The sequence below is a fragment of the Pan paniscus genome, chromosome 6 (assembly GCF_029289425.2).
Source record: "Pan paniscus chromosome 6, NHGRI_mPanPan1-v2.0_pri, whole genome shotgun sequence".
Lineage (NCBI taxonomy): Eukaryota > Metazoa > Chordata > Mammalia > Primates > Hominidae > Pan > Pan paniscus.
This window is the reverse complement of record NC_073255.2, coordinates 140,321,077-140,334,999: the sequence shown is the minus strand read 5'-3', so window position 1 is coordinate 140,334,999 and position 13,923 is coordinate 140,321,077. Positions and strand designations below refer to the sequence as shown.

The 13,923-nt window shown below is 39.3% G+C and overlaps 1 protein-coding gene and 1 pseudogene across 2 annotated transcripts in view; both read left to right on the top strand.

Annotated features, from left to right (window-relative positions):
- RELN (reelin) overlaps positions 1 to 2,437 on the top strand; it is a 520,521-nt gene extending 518,084 nt beyond the window's left edge. The window contains exon 64 of one of the 2 annotated variants that reach the window (XM_003825720.5): positions 1,316 to 2,437. In XM_003825720.5, coding sequence (XP_003825768.3) covers positions 1,316 to 1,412 — 97 coding nt within the window. In that variant the 3' untranslated portion in view covers positions 1,413 to 2,437. The remainder of the gene's footprint in view (positions 1 to 1,315) is intronic. The other variant, XM_055114793.2, reaches the window with a different exon arrangement.
- A 2,722-nt stretch (positions 2,438 to 5,159) lies between these two features.
- On the top strand, positions 5,160 to 5,287 carry LOC129398437 (U4 spliceosomal RNA; annotated as a pseudogene).
- The last annotated feature ends 8,636 nt before the right edge of the window (positions 5,288 to 13,923 follow it).

Below are 13,923 nucleotides of genomic sequence, written 5' to 3'. Positions count from 1 at the left end.
TTTATGTCTTTTCCTTTGAGATATTTTATTATAAATTTTCTAATGATGAACCTGTGAAATTATCTTGTTTTAAAGTTTATATTTTACAAGTGCTAGTATAATATGCCTAAGTATAATACCTATTATACTAGGTAAAATATCATTTTACACCTTACTAGCATATTGATGATTGATAATGCAGATTATACTGCTCAGAACAAAATTACCCTTTCCCCCCTCTCCTACCCTAACTCAAGTTCATGTCATATTGATCTTTATGTTGGAATCACATCACATGACATTATGTACATTTTATATCTTCATGGAATTAGGGAGAAAAGGCTTTGGGACCATGAGGAAACTCAGTGAATTTGAAATATACTGACAGGCTCACTCTCATAAACCACATATTGATGCCACATATAGATATATTGTCACTCAGGTCAGTGTGAGAATATGATCCTTTCAGTGATGTTATAGCTCACGATCCTTTTTAAAGGACTATACCAAAACATTAACAGCTATCACTACTAGTATTGTACAGTTTCCTACAGGATCCTGAAATCCATCTTCAGTATTTTTATCAGCTTCACACACAGCATATATGTATAAATGTGTGTATGTACATATGTGGGGGAAAACATACATACATATTTACAATTATACATTTGGTTACAGTTTCTTAGTATTTTATGACCTCTTTTCAGTGGAGTGTCTCTTTCCTAAGGCCATGTTTATAAAATATAACCCAGATGCTTATGGTTTGAGGAAGACAAGAGAATCCAACATTCTGAGACAAACCAACCTCCTTATTTTGTCTCATGGGACTGCATGAACTAGGAATGTCAAGCTGATCCAGCTAACAGTCTGTTTCTTTGTTTTTAGTTTTTAAGCTTTAAATGAGAATGTTTGCTAAAGGAACCAAATTATTTTTCCTACTTGTTAAAGATATATTTAAATAAGGCAATGGGTATAGAGCACACTTCTCAAATGAAAGGTACCTAAGTAAATATTTTCAGGAAGCATTCAAGAATAAAATTAAAATTTAAAACAGTTTGCTTTTGCTATGAATCAAGAGAATTTCACATATTTTCTGGTTCAGAGCTCACTCATGAAAAGACAGGGATTTCTTCAAGGCCAAAGGCAGTGAGTATAGGTCCCAGCCTTTAGTTCCTCTGACCCTGGGTGGTAATGTGAGCATGACCTGTTAACCCTGAAAATTTTCAAATAAATATCAGAGTAACTTAGGACCTAGAATAGATTGCATGTTCAATGATGGGACTTACATGCTCTTTTTCCTTTCCTTCCCTGCCTCTATCCTGTTTGATTTTAACAGCACTCGCAAACAAAATTACATGATGAATTTTTCACGACAACATGGGCTCAGACATTTCTACAACAGAAGACGAAGGTCACTTAGGCGATACCCATGAAGAATCAAAAAGTTTATTTTTTTTCTTCCAACATGTGATGTGTTGCTCTCCATTCTTTTAAATCTCGCACTACATCTGATATCAGGAAATATCTGTGAAGGACTTGGTGATTACCTGAAAGCCCTTCTCAAGACCGAGTGTACACCACTTTCCCACACTGTGAACTAATGACAAGTGACTTATTTGCTCATAAGTAAATGTCTTCATGTTGATGTGTCCGTGAAAGTTGTGATCTGTTGTAATATCAGTTACAGTGGCAGTATTGACAATAAGAAACAGTTTAACAGAAAAATGAAATTTAAGCACAAAAAATTTAAGAGATTTTATGTTTAAAATGGCATTTAGCACAGTATTTAACATTCTTGGTCACAAAGCTATTTAAGTGGACTGTATTTCAGCTATGTCTCATGTTTTATATGATTAAATTATCATTGTTTGTCCTTTATGTATTCTCTTCTACAATATAACACATTGAAACTGTATTTACTTGTTATGTTGTAATATTTTGCTGCTGAATTTGGGGCTACTTATATTCTGCAGAAAATTAATTGAAATACCTATTCAAGAAGATAGTTGTAAAGATATTGTATCTATCTCCTTTAATATACTCCTTAAAAATGTATGTTGGTTTAGCGTTGTTTTGTGGATAAGAAAAATGCTTGACCCTGAAATATTTTCTACTTTAAATTGTGGATGAAGACCCTATCTCCCACAAATAAGTTCCCATTTCCTTGTCTAAAGATCTTTTTTTAAGTGTTCTGTGGCTGATTTACTAACAGTAACTGCCATTTTTTGTCTGTGATAACAGAGTGATTTGTAAAACAGTGGTTGTTTTTTCATTGTGTTTTCTTTGTGGATTGTTTTTTCTGCGGGTCATAATCATACCTTCTGATGAAGTTGTACAACACCAGCAACATTATAATGGCCCTGTAGCTCTGAATGCTATTTGTGTAACTGAAAGGTTGCACTCTAGGGTGAACCAAGCTAAAAGCCCATGCTTAAATAAAAATTATGTCCAAAAGCCATTGAAGTTCATTGGTCTTCATTCATTTTTAATTAAATTTTATGTAAGATTTGCAAGGCTGGTCAGTTTGGAAGTTATGATGTCAAATATTTGCACCAGTTTTTGGTTTCATCATTGATAATAGCAATTAGAAGCCACATTTTCAATTTAGCCATTTTTCTCTTATTCACCTTTTTCTGCTAATTACTCTGTAATTCCACTAAGAAAAGTCAATAGATAATTCCAATAATGACTTCACTCCTGAGAATTTTGTGAGCTGCTAACGCTTGTCTCATCATAAGCACTCATATGTTCACTGAGTAAATATTTATTGAGTGTTTGCTATGGTCCAGGCACTGTGCTAAGTATTGAGGATAAAATGGTGATTGAAACATTTTCCCTTGATTTTAACATCTACAAAATAAAAAGTATGTTAATATCATTGATTTTTGTTTTGTTTTGTTTTGTTTTACTTTCAAGAGGAGGAAAAAAATAAGAAAAAAACGTTAAAACTAGAGGTTTCAGCAATGGCAAACTTTCTCAATACTTTTGACCCCTCTAATGCTGAGCCTAAATACTCCTACAATGAATGAACTAATATTTTAAAGAACAAATACACCCACTGGAGAACAGCACCTTTTAAGACACTTAAATGTGAAAGAAATAACTGATTTCAGAGGATTCTTCCTACCATGGCCCACTTTAGTCATTTTGTGTATGCAATCCTTCATCAAATATCTATTAAGGGATACCATGTGCCAAGCACAGGCAAGAGCACTAGAGATGGAATAGTGAACAAAAAGAGACACAATCTCTGCACTAAGGAAAGTCACAGTTAGTGGAGGAGGAAGGTATTTACTAATAATCACAAAAATAAACGGATAACTGGGTAAATACCTCATTAAGCACTAAATATTCTTTTGATAAGCATCTATTAAACATCTACCATACTAATGTACATTATTTGGGAAACTACCATGAATGAAACATGGTTCTCTTTCTCAATGTGTAGTCTAGACAGAAACTCAGAAATACCAACCAATACATACAATACTAAGAAGAAGGTGCTGCCATAGACATGTATTTTGGGTCTAATGGGCACATATAAACATCCAGACTGGGCAACATAGTGAGACCCTGTCTCTACCAAAAAAAAACCTTAAAATTAGCTGAGTGTGGTGGCATGCACTGTGGTCCCAGGTACTCAGGAGGCTGAGGTGGGAGGATCTGGCCTCAACCGAGCCCAGGTCAAGGCTGCAGTAAGCTGCGATCACACCACTGCACTCCAGCCTGGGCGACAGAGCAAGATCCTGTCTCAAAGAAAAGTAAAAAATAAAAAATTTGCAAGTGATATCATACTAAGTGATGAAAAACTGGATGCTTTCTCCCTAAATTCAAGAACAAAACAAGATATTTCCTTTTACCACTTCTACTCAACCTTGTCCTAAAGATTCTAGCCAGGGCAATAAAGTTAGAAAAAGAAATAAAAGGCATCCAGATTCAAAAGTAACACGTCAAAGTGTCTTTATTGGGAAACAACATGATTATGTGCATAGAAAAGCCCATGGAATCTATGAAAAGCTACTAGAACTAATAATTGGGTTTTGTAAGATTACAGGATACAGAATCAATATACAAAGATCAATTGTTCTTCTTCATTGTTGAGGGGAATGTAAATTAGTATAGCCATTATGAAAAATGGCATAAAGGTTCCTCAAAAAACTAAAAATAGAACTATCATATGACCAAGAATACCACTTCTGGGTATATATCGAAAGGAACTAAAATCAGTATGTCCAAGGGATATCTGCACTCCCATGTTCACTGTAGCACTATTCACACAATAGCCAAGATATGGAATCAACCCAGGTGTCCATCAGTGGATAAATGGATAAAGAAAATGTGAGCCTGGGTGCTGTGGCTCATGCCTGTAATCCCAGTACTTTGGGAGGCCTAGGTGAGCAGATCGCTTGAGGCCAGGAGTTCGAGACCAGCCTGACCAACATAGCAAAACCTTGTCTCTACTAAAACTATAAAAATCAGCTGGGCATGGTGGTACGTGCCTGTGATCCCAGCCACTCATGAGGCTGAGGCACAAGAATCACTTAATTCCAGGAGGTGGAGGTTGTGGTGAACCAAGATGGCACCACTACACTCCAGCCTGAGTGACAGAGCTAGCCTCTGTCCCCCCAAAAAAGAAAACGCGGTATATATATACACAATTGAATACTATTTAGCCTTAAAGGAAATCCTGCCATTTGTGACAGCTTTTGGATGAATCTGGAGAACATTATGCTAAGTGAAATAAGCCAGACATAGAAAGATAAACATTGCATGATCTCACTTACATGTGAAATCTAATAAAGTTGAACTCCTACAAGTCGAAAGTAGAGCAATGGTTACCAGAGGATGGGGATGGGGGTGGGGAGGGAGGGAATGGAGAGATGTTAATCAAAGGATACAAAATTTCAAATAGACAAGAAGAATAAGTTTTGAGATCTGTTGTACAGCAAAGTGACTATAGTCAATAATAATTTATTGTATATTTCAAAACAACTAACAGTAAATTCCCAATGTCTTACTATGAAAAATGATAGGTAAGTGAGGTGAAGGATATGTTAATTAGTTTGATTTAATCCTGCCACATTGTACACATATATCAAAACATTGTACCCCATAAATGTGTACAATTATGATTTGTCAATCAAAAACAATAAAAAGATATGTTTTAAAAGATCAATTACAACTTTGTGCAATGGCAGTATCATAGCCAGTGGGATTTATCCAAAGCACAATTATTGCTAGTTGAAAAGATCATTGTATTTCTATATACTAGCAATGAACAAATGTTTTTTAAAACTCTTCTTAAACATTAATTTATATTAAGTGTGAGCCAAGGTAATAGGACAAGTGATTAATAATTAAAATGACAAATCAGGCATGGTGGCTCACATCTATATCCCAGCACTTTTTAGGAGGCTGAGGCAGGAGGATAGCTTGAGCCCAAGAATTTGAGACCAACCTGGGCAACACTGCAAAACCTTGTCTTTACTAAAACTACAAAAAATTAGCCTGGCATGGTGGCAGCATGCGCCTGTAGTCCCAGCTACTCAGGAGGCTGAGGTGGGAGAATCACCTGAGCCTGGGAAGCAAGGCTGCAGTGAGCCGATCTTGTGCCACTGCATTCCAGCCTGAGTGATGAGAGTGAGACTCTCCCTTAAAAAAAAAAAAAAAAAAATTTAAAAAATTCATGATAGTGGTTACCTCAGTTAGGGGAATAAGATCAGAGAGGTGTATGCAGAAGATCTCAGCTCTACTAAAATGTTTTATTCCTTTTTCAAAAAGTCAGAGTAAAATAGAATAATAAGGTTTAAATGAATTGTGTGCATACAAAATTTTTTATTGTATTATTCTCTATTCTCACGTGAAGATCTAAATATAGCAAAAAATAAGGAGAATCTATCAAGCCGACTCAGTGGGAAGATATATTCTAAAAATAAAAGTATGTGCAAAAACGCAAAGTCAGGAACTAGCTTGGCTCCTCAGGGGAGACGCGTAACATTGGATTTGAGGGGCTTACAAGCAGCAGCCTGAAAAGATGGGGAGGGGCTGGTGTTGCAGGAGTGAGAGATGGGGAGTAATTTCTCATACTAACAAAGTTCAGCTTTAATCAAGAGGCATTCACTGGAAGTTATTGGAGGGTTTTAAGCAGACGACTTTTGATCAGATCACTCTGGCCAAGGTGTGGAGAATGGCTGGAGTGAGTGAAGAAGAGAAGGTGGGAGACTAGAATTTACAGGTAGTCCTGAGATAACAGCTAAGGGATATTTTTAAATTGACAAGAATTTTGCTAAGGATTCATACTTCTCCACAGTAACTACAAACTGCTCACCTACAAAATATAATAATAAAGACAAAAAGTAACTATGCATGTATGTACTGTTCAGGAAAAAAATCAGCTGTTATTAAAAGAATTCCATTTCAGAGGTGAGAGGGTTTGTCATGATTTCTGTTTCTTCCATGTAGTCCTTTGGGTGTTTATTATAAATAAATGGTTATAGTTGGTTTTTTTGTTTTGTTTTGTTTTTAATAATCCAACATGGCTGTAAACCGATGCTGCCTTTATAGACATGGGAGACCATGCAATGACAATGGGAGTGTCTGCCACTCTCCAGTGGCCCTATTACCATATTCCAGCGCCTGGATCCCCTGTCCCAGAATTCATGCCAGTGCAGCTAAGAAGGAGAAGATTATGTCTAGAAAATATAACTTTTCATGGAGAGAGTACTGGTAGAATAATATATGGAGATATGTAAGTGAATAATAAAAAGGCACAGAAATGTGTGTAAGAAATATTGCCTCATAAACCTAGAAACAGTAAACTAACTTATATCAAAGTTATTACAATACCCCCTTAATGTTACTAACCATAGAAAGCAGATGCAATGAGACAAGTCAGACATTTTTTAACACCTCAACAATCACCTTAACAGAAACTAAACAGCTCCCTTAAAGGCTAAAGAAGAAACTCAATCACTATTAATTCTAACACAATTTCTTTCATATTGATACTTTAAGCAATTTCAAGTTGGTTCTTCGCTCTGCCTCTAAATTTCCTAACTGTAACAAAATACTTACTTTCTAGCACGTTCTATGTGTGGAGCTTGATAAAACAGAGAAGGAAAGCTGTCTTTTGGCCTCTCTACCTAAGACACACCCTGATATGGTTTGGCTGTGCCCCCACCTAAATCTCATCTTGAATTGTAACTCCCACAATTCCCACGTGTTGTGGGAGGACCTGGGAGGCAATTGAATCATGGGGGCGGGTCTTTCCCATGCTATTCTTGTGACAGTGAATATGTCTCTTGAGATATGATGTAAAAGGGGATTTTCCCTGCACAAGCTCTCTTCTCCTGACTGCCACCATGTGCGATGTGCCTTTCACCTTCCACTGTGATTGTGAGGCCTCCCCAGCCACATGGAACTATTAAGTCCAATAAATCACTTTCTTTTGTAAATTGTCCAGTCTCTGGTATGTCTTTATCAGCAGCATAAAAATGGACTAATACACACCTTCATGCAACCAGAACTCTGTTCAAATTCCCACACCATGAAAACCAGCTTTCATCCCCAGTCCTACAGATTAACCAACTCTCATAATGGAGAGAGAAAAGGTAGGCATTTACTTACAGTGGTAGGCATTTACATATCTCACAAAAAATTATTAGTATAATTAGTGATTACATAAATAATATAACTGTAAGTTTTCCCTGAGGGATTTACATTTTAGTAAGTAGTGTTAAACTTCCAGAACTGTTTCCAGATCCAAAAGAATGAGTTTTTAATGGAGAGACTTTGGGTATTTAGGTAACTGAGGGGGGTATTTAGGTAACTGAGGGGGTATTTAGGTAACTGAGGTAGGTATTTTAGCAAAATAGCTTTGTCAATTGCCATGGCAACTGAAGTCTTCCATTTGGATGGATCAGACACTGAGTTGCTAGTCCGGTGACACAAGTTCCAGGGCCCACCTTCCTGTAAGACTTTGACCTACAGGTTAGTCCACTAGATCTGTTTCAAACTCAGTGCACATAAACGCTCAGCATTTGATAGTTTGAATACCTCCGATGGCACATCTGCCCTGCCCTGCTCATGCTGGCCTGGTAGGCGAGCTTCTAAAACCAAGAAAATAGACCTGATTCTCAGCTGAAAGAGATATTGAGGAGCTGCCTAAGCCAGAGATAACGTGTTAGTTACACCTATTCCTTGGGTGACACTCTCACCCCAAGTCATTACTACCTCCCATGCTGCTTGGGATTGGGGCAGATCCAGGTTTTGGTGGGCTAACTTACACAATTTGGTAGAATCTCTGTAAGGAAAAAAAAAAAACCTCAATATGAGAAATACAAAATTAGGTATAAAAGTGCATATTTAAAATGAGAAAAGAAATCGCAACATGTTACAAATTTATAAATATTGAAAAATTGACAAATTTCATAAATACTATCTGGAACTGCCAGACTTCATCAAGAAAAGATGGACCAGTAACCAAAGATGTCTGGTAGGCCAAGGTTGGCGAATCACTTGAGGTCAGGAGTTTGAGAGCAGCCTGGCCAACATGGTGAAACCCCGTCTGTACTGAAAAAAAAATTACCCCAGCATGGTGACGGGTGCCTGTAGTCCCAGCTACTCGGAAGGCTGAGGCATGAGAATCGCTTGAACCTGGGAAGCGGAGGTTGCAGTGAGCCAAGATTGTGCCACTGCACTCCAGCTTGGGTGACACAGTGAGACCCTGTCTCAAAAAGAAAAAGAAACCAAAGAACCAAAGATGTCATCAAATATACATATAAAATAGGTAACTTTACACACCCGATGAACTCATTATTTATTTGAAGAACTAATAACTAGAAGTTTCTGAATTTAAAAGGATCTATAAATCTACAGATTCTAAAAAGCTCAGCAAACTTCAAGCAGGATAAACACAAACATTTTTAAAATTTGGCCTCCCTGGAGGCGGCACCACTTTCTAATTCTCATAACATCTAGTGATGGCCTTGCCCTTTCCTTCTTCTGGTTTTCCGCCTACTGTTCCGTTTGTATTTTCTCAGTCTACTTAATGATAATAATTACTACAGTAGCCAGCATTTGGTCCCCTGCTGCATCCATTCTGGTCCTTTCCAATCCATTTTGCAAGCAGTGATGTGGTGGATCTTTTCAAAATGCAAATACAATCATGTCGTCTCCTGTTCAACCTCTTCAAAGAGTTCACATTGAGCCGGCACAGTGGGTCATGCCTGAAATCTCAGCACTTTGGGAGGCTGGGGTAGGCAAATCACCTGAGGTCAGGAGTTTGAGACCAGCCTGGCCAATACGGTGAAACCCCATCTCTACTAAAAATACAAAAATTAGCCAGGCGTGGTGGCGGGTTCCTGTAATCCCAGCTACCCAGGAGGCTGAGGCAGGAGAATCACTTGAACCTGGAAGGCAGAGTTTGCAGTGAGCAGAGAACTGGCCCTGCCTTCCTCTCCAACTGTATCTTATGCCACTCTACCCTTTATGCTCCATCCACCTGGGCCTTCTTCAGGCTTGTTTCTGTCTTTCCAATGTGCCATGCCACTTGCACTTACAGGGCATTTGCAGGTGCTAGCTCCTCACCCTACCTCCACCCCTTTATCTAATTGACTCCTAATGTTTGACACCCCACCCCCAACCCCTTCCTGATTTGGATTGAGTTTTTTCATTTAAATGTGCTCATACTTCTGGATTTTTTTTGCCTTTACAGCATTTATCCAAGTTGGTAGTTAGTCTTATCAATGTTATTATCTAACGAAACTCTGGCTTCTCCTCCACTGTTAGTCTGTAAATTCCGTGTGAGCAACTTACTAGTGCAGTCTCAATGCCTGCCACATGTTGTTTGAAAAATTAACAGTTATTAAAATAATAAATGAATCCATAATTATTTACAAAAAAAAATTTTATATTATGCTATTTATTAGCTTTACATTCTTTGGCAAGTCGGTTAATATTAGCCTGTCTGTCTGTAATACCAGAGGAATGATAGCCACTCATGAAACTATTATAAGAATTAAGTAAAAATATATGTGTGTCCCTTAAAAAATAAGCAGTTCTTTCTCTAAGCAAAAACAATGCTTTCAAGACAAGATAGAAATGAGAAATTGAGAGAGTATATTTGTAACACATATCACAGATAAAGAGCAAATATTCCTAATATACAAAGATCTTTCAAATTGAAGGTAAAAATAGACCAAAAATTATGTAGGAAAATGAGCAAAAGATATGAATAGATAATTCAGGAAAATCATACAAAAAATGGCCCTTCGACATATGAAAGGTGTGCAACATCACTCATTATAAGTGTAAAGTAAGCCCCACTGAGATACAACTTCTAACCCATCAAATTGGCAAAATTCAAAAGCTCGACAATATAAGCTTGAAAAGGCTGTGAAACCTAGGCCTTCTCGTACCTTGCTGGTAGGAATGAAAAATGACATAAGCCCTGAGGAGAGGATTATGGCAACAGCTAAGAAAACTACATATGCATTTACCTTTTGACCCACCAAACACTTGATCCCACTTCTAGGAATTTATCCTAAAGCTACACCTCCAAAAATATGAAAATGTACATGCACAAAGTTATTAATTGCAGCATTATTTGTAACCACAAAATATTGTAAGCTACATAACTATCCAAACATAGGAGAGTATTTCAACACACTGTGCTACATATATGCAATGTACTACTGTGTAGCTGTTTAAAAAAAAAAAAGGAGGAAGATCTCTGTGACATAACGTGGAGTGATTTCCATAGATACTGTTAAGTGGAAAGAGCTAAGTGTAGAAGAATATATGAAGAATGCCACTTTTGTGTAAGAAAGAAGGGGAGGCTGGGCGCAGTGGCTCACACCTGTAATCCTAGCACTTTAGGAGGCTTAGGAGGGAGGATCGCTTGAGCCCAGGATCAAAGGCTGCAGTGAGCCATAATTGTGACACTGCACTCCAATCTGGGTGACAGAGACAGACTTATGTCTCAAAAAAAGAAAAGGAAGGAGGTGGCTGACAAGATGGCCAAATAGGAGCAGCTCCGGTCTGTAGCTCTCAGCGATATCAACGCAAAAGGTGGGTGATTTCTGCATTTCCAACTGAGGTACCCGGCTCATCTCATTGGGACTGGTTAGATAGTGAGTGCAGCCCATGGAGGGTGAGCCGAAGCAGGGTGGGGCACTGCCTCACCCTGGAAGGACAAGGGGTCAGGGAACACCTGCCCCTAGCCAAGGGAACCCGTGAGGGACTGTGTCATGAGGAATGGTGCACTCTGGCCCAGATACTACACTTTTCCCACGGTCTTCTTAACCCACAGACTAAGAGATTCCCTCAGATGCCTACACCACCAGGGCCCTGGGTTGCAAGCACAAAACTGGGCGGCCATTTGAGCAGACACCAAGCTAGCTGCAGGAGTTTTTTTTTTATACCCCAGTGGCACCAGGAACACCAGTGAGAGAGAATCGTTCACTCCCCTGGAAAGGGAGCTGAAGCCAGGAAGACAAGTGGTCTAGCTCAGCGGATCCCACCCCAGTGGAGCCCAGCAAGCTAAGCTCCACTGGCTTGAAATTCTCGCTGCCAGCACAACAGTCTGAGGTCAAACTGGGACCCTCGAGCTTGGTGCGGGGAGGAGCATCCACCATTACTGGGGCTTCAGTAGATGGTTTTCCCCTCACAATGTAAACAAAGCCAACGGGAACTTTGAACTGGGCAGAGCCCACCACAGCTCAGCAAAGCCCTTGTAGCCAGAATGCCTCTCTGGATTCCTCCTCTCTGGGCAGGGGATCTCTGAAAAAAAAGGCAGCAGCCCCAGTCAGGAGCTTATAGATAAAACCGCCATCTCCCTGGGACAGAGCACCTGGGGGAAGGCGCAGCTGTGGGCACACCTTCAGAGGACTTCAACATCCCTGCTTGCCAGCTCTGAAGAAAGCAGTGAATCTCCCAGCACAGCACTCGAGCTCTGCTAAGGGACAGACTGCCTCAAGTGGGTCCCTGATCCCTGTGCCTCCTGACTGGGAGACACTTCCCAGCAGGGGTCAACAGACACCTCATACAGGAGAGCTCCGGCTGGCATCTGGCGGGTGCCACTCTAGGATGAAGCTTCCAGAGGAAGGAACAGGCAGCAAGCTTTGCTGTTCTGAAGCCTCTGCTGGTGATACCTAGGAAAACATGGTCTGGAGTGTACCTCCAGCAAACTCCAACAGACCTGCAGCTGAGGGGCCTGTTAGAAGGAAAACTAACAAACAGAAAGGAATAGCATCATTATCAACAAAAAAGATGTCCACTCACAGACCCCATCTGAAGGTCACCAACATCAAAGACCAAAGGTAGACAAATCCACGGAGATGAGGAAAAAACAGCCCAAAAAGCCTGAAAATTCCAAAAGCCAGAACGCCTCTTCTCTTCCGAAGGATCACAGCTCCTCACCAGCAAGGGAACAAAACTGGATGGAGAATGAGTTTGACGAATTCACAGAAGTAGGCTTCAGAAGGTGGGTAATAACAAACTCCTCTCGAGCTAAAGGAACGTGTTATAACCTACTGCAAGGAAGCTAAGAACCTTGAAAAAGTTTAGAGGGATTGCTAACTAGAAAAAACAGTTTAGAGAAGAACATAAATGACCAGATGGAGCTTAAAAAAAGGCAGAACAATAACTTCGTGAAGCATACACAAGTATCAATAGCCAAAACGATCAAGCGGAAGAAAGGATGCCAGAGATTGAAGATCAACTTAATGAAATAAAGCATGAAGACAAGATTAGAGAAAAAAGAATGAAAAGGAATGAACAAAGCCTCCAAAAAAATATGGGACTATGTGAAAAGACCAAACCTACATTTGATTGGTGTACCTGAAAGTGAGGGGAGAAAAGAACCAAGTTGGAAAACACTCTACAGGATGTTATCCAGGAGAACTTCCCCACTGAGGCAAGACAGGCCAACATTCAAATTCAGGAAATACGGAGCACACCACAAAGACACTCCTCAACAAGAGCAACCCCAAGATATATAATCGTCAGATTCAGCAAGGTTGAAATGAAGGAAAAAATATTAAGGGCAACCAGAGAGAGGTCGGGTTACCCACAAACGTAAGCCCATCAGACTAACAGTGGATCTGTCTTCAGAATCCCTACAAGCCAGAAGAGAGTGGAGCCCAATTTTCAAAATTCTTAAAGAATTTTCAACCCAGAAATTCACGTCTGCCAAACTAAGCTTCATAAGTGAAGGAGAAATAAAATCCTTTACAGACAAGCAAATGTTGAGAGAGTTTACCACTACCAGGCCTGCCTTACAAGAGCTCCTGAACAAAGCACTAAACAAGGAAAGGAAAAACCAGTACCAGCAACTGCAAAAACATATCAAATTGTAAAGACCATCGACACCATAAAGATACTGCATAAACTAATGGACAAAACAACCAGCTAGCATCATAATGACAGGAGCAAATTCACACATAACAATATTAACCTTAAATGTAAATGGGCTAAATGCTCCAATTAAAAGAAACAGACTGGCAAATTGGATAAAGAGTCTAGACCCATTGGTGTGCTGTATTCAGAAGACCCATCTCACCAGCAAAGACACAATAGGCTCAAAATAAAGGGATGGAGGAATATTTACCAAGGAAATGGAAAGCAAAAAAAGAAGCAGGGGTTGCAATCATAGTCTCTGATAAAACAGACTTTAAATCAACAAACATCAAAGGAGACAAAGAAGGCCATTACATAATGGTAAAGGGATCAATGCAACAAGAAGAGGTAGGTATCCTAAATATATATGCACCCAATAGAGATTCATAAAGCAAGTTCTTAGAGCCCTACGAAGAGACTTAGACTCCCCACAATGACAGTGGGAGACTTTAACACCCCACTGTCAATATTAGACATATCAATGAGACAGAAAATTAACAAGGATAACCAGGACTTGAAATCAGCTTTGGACAAAGCAGACCTAAT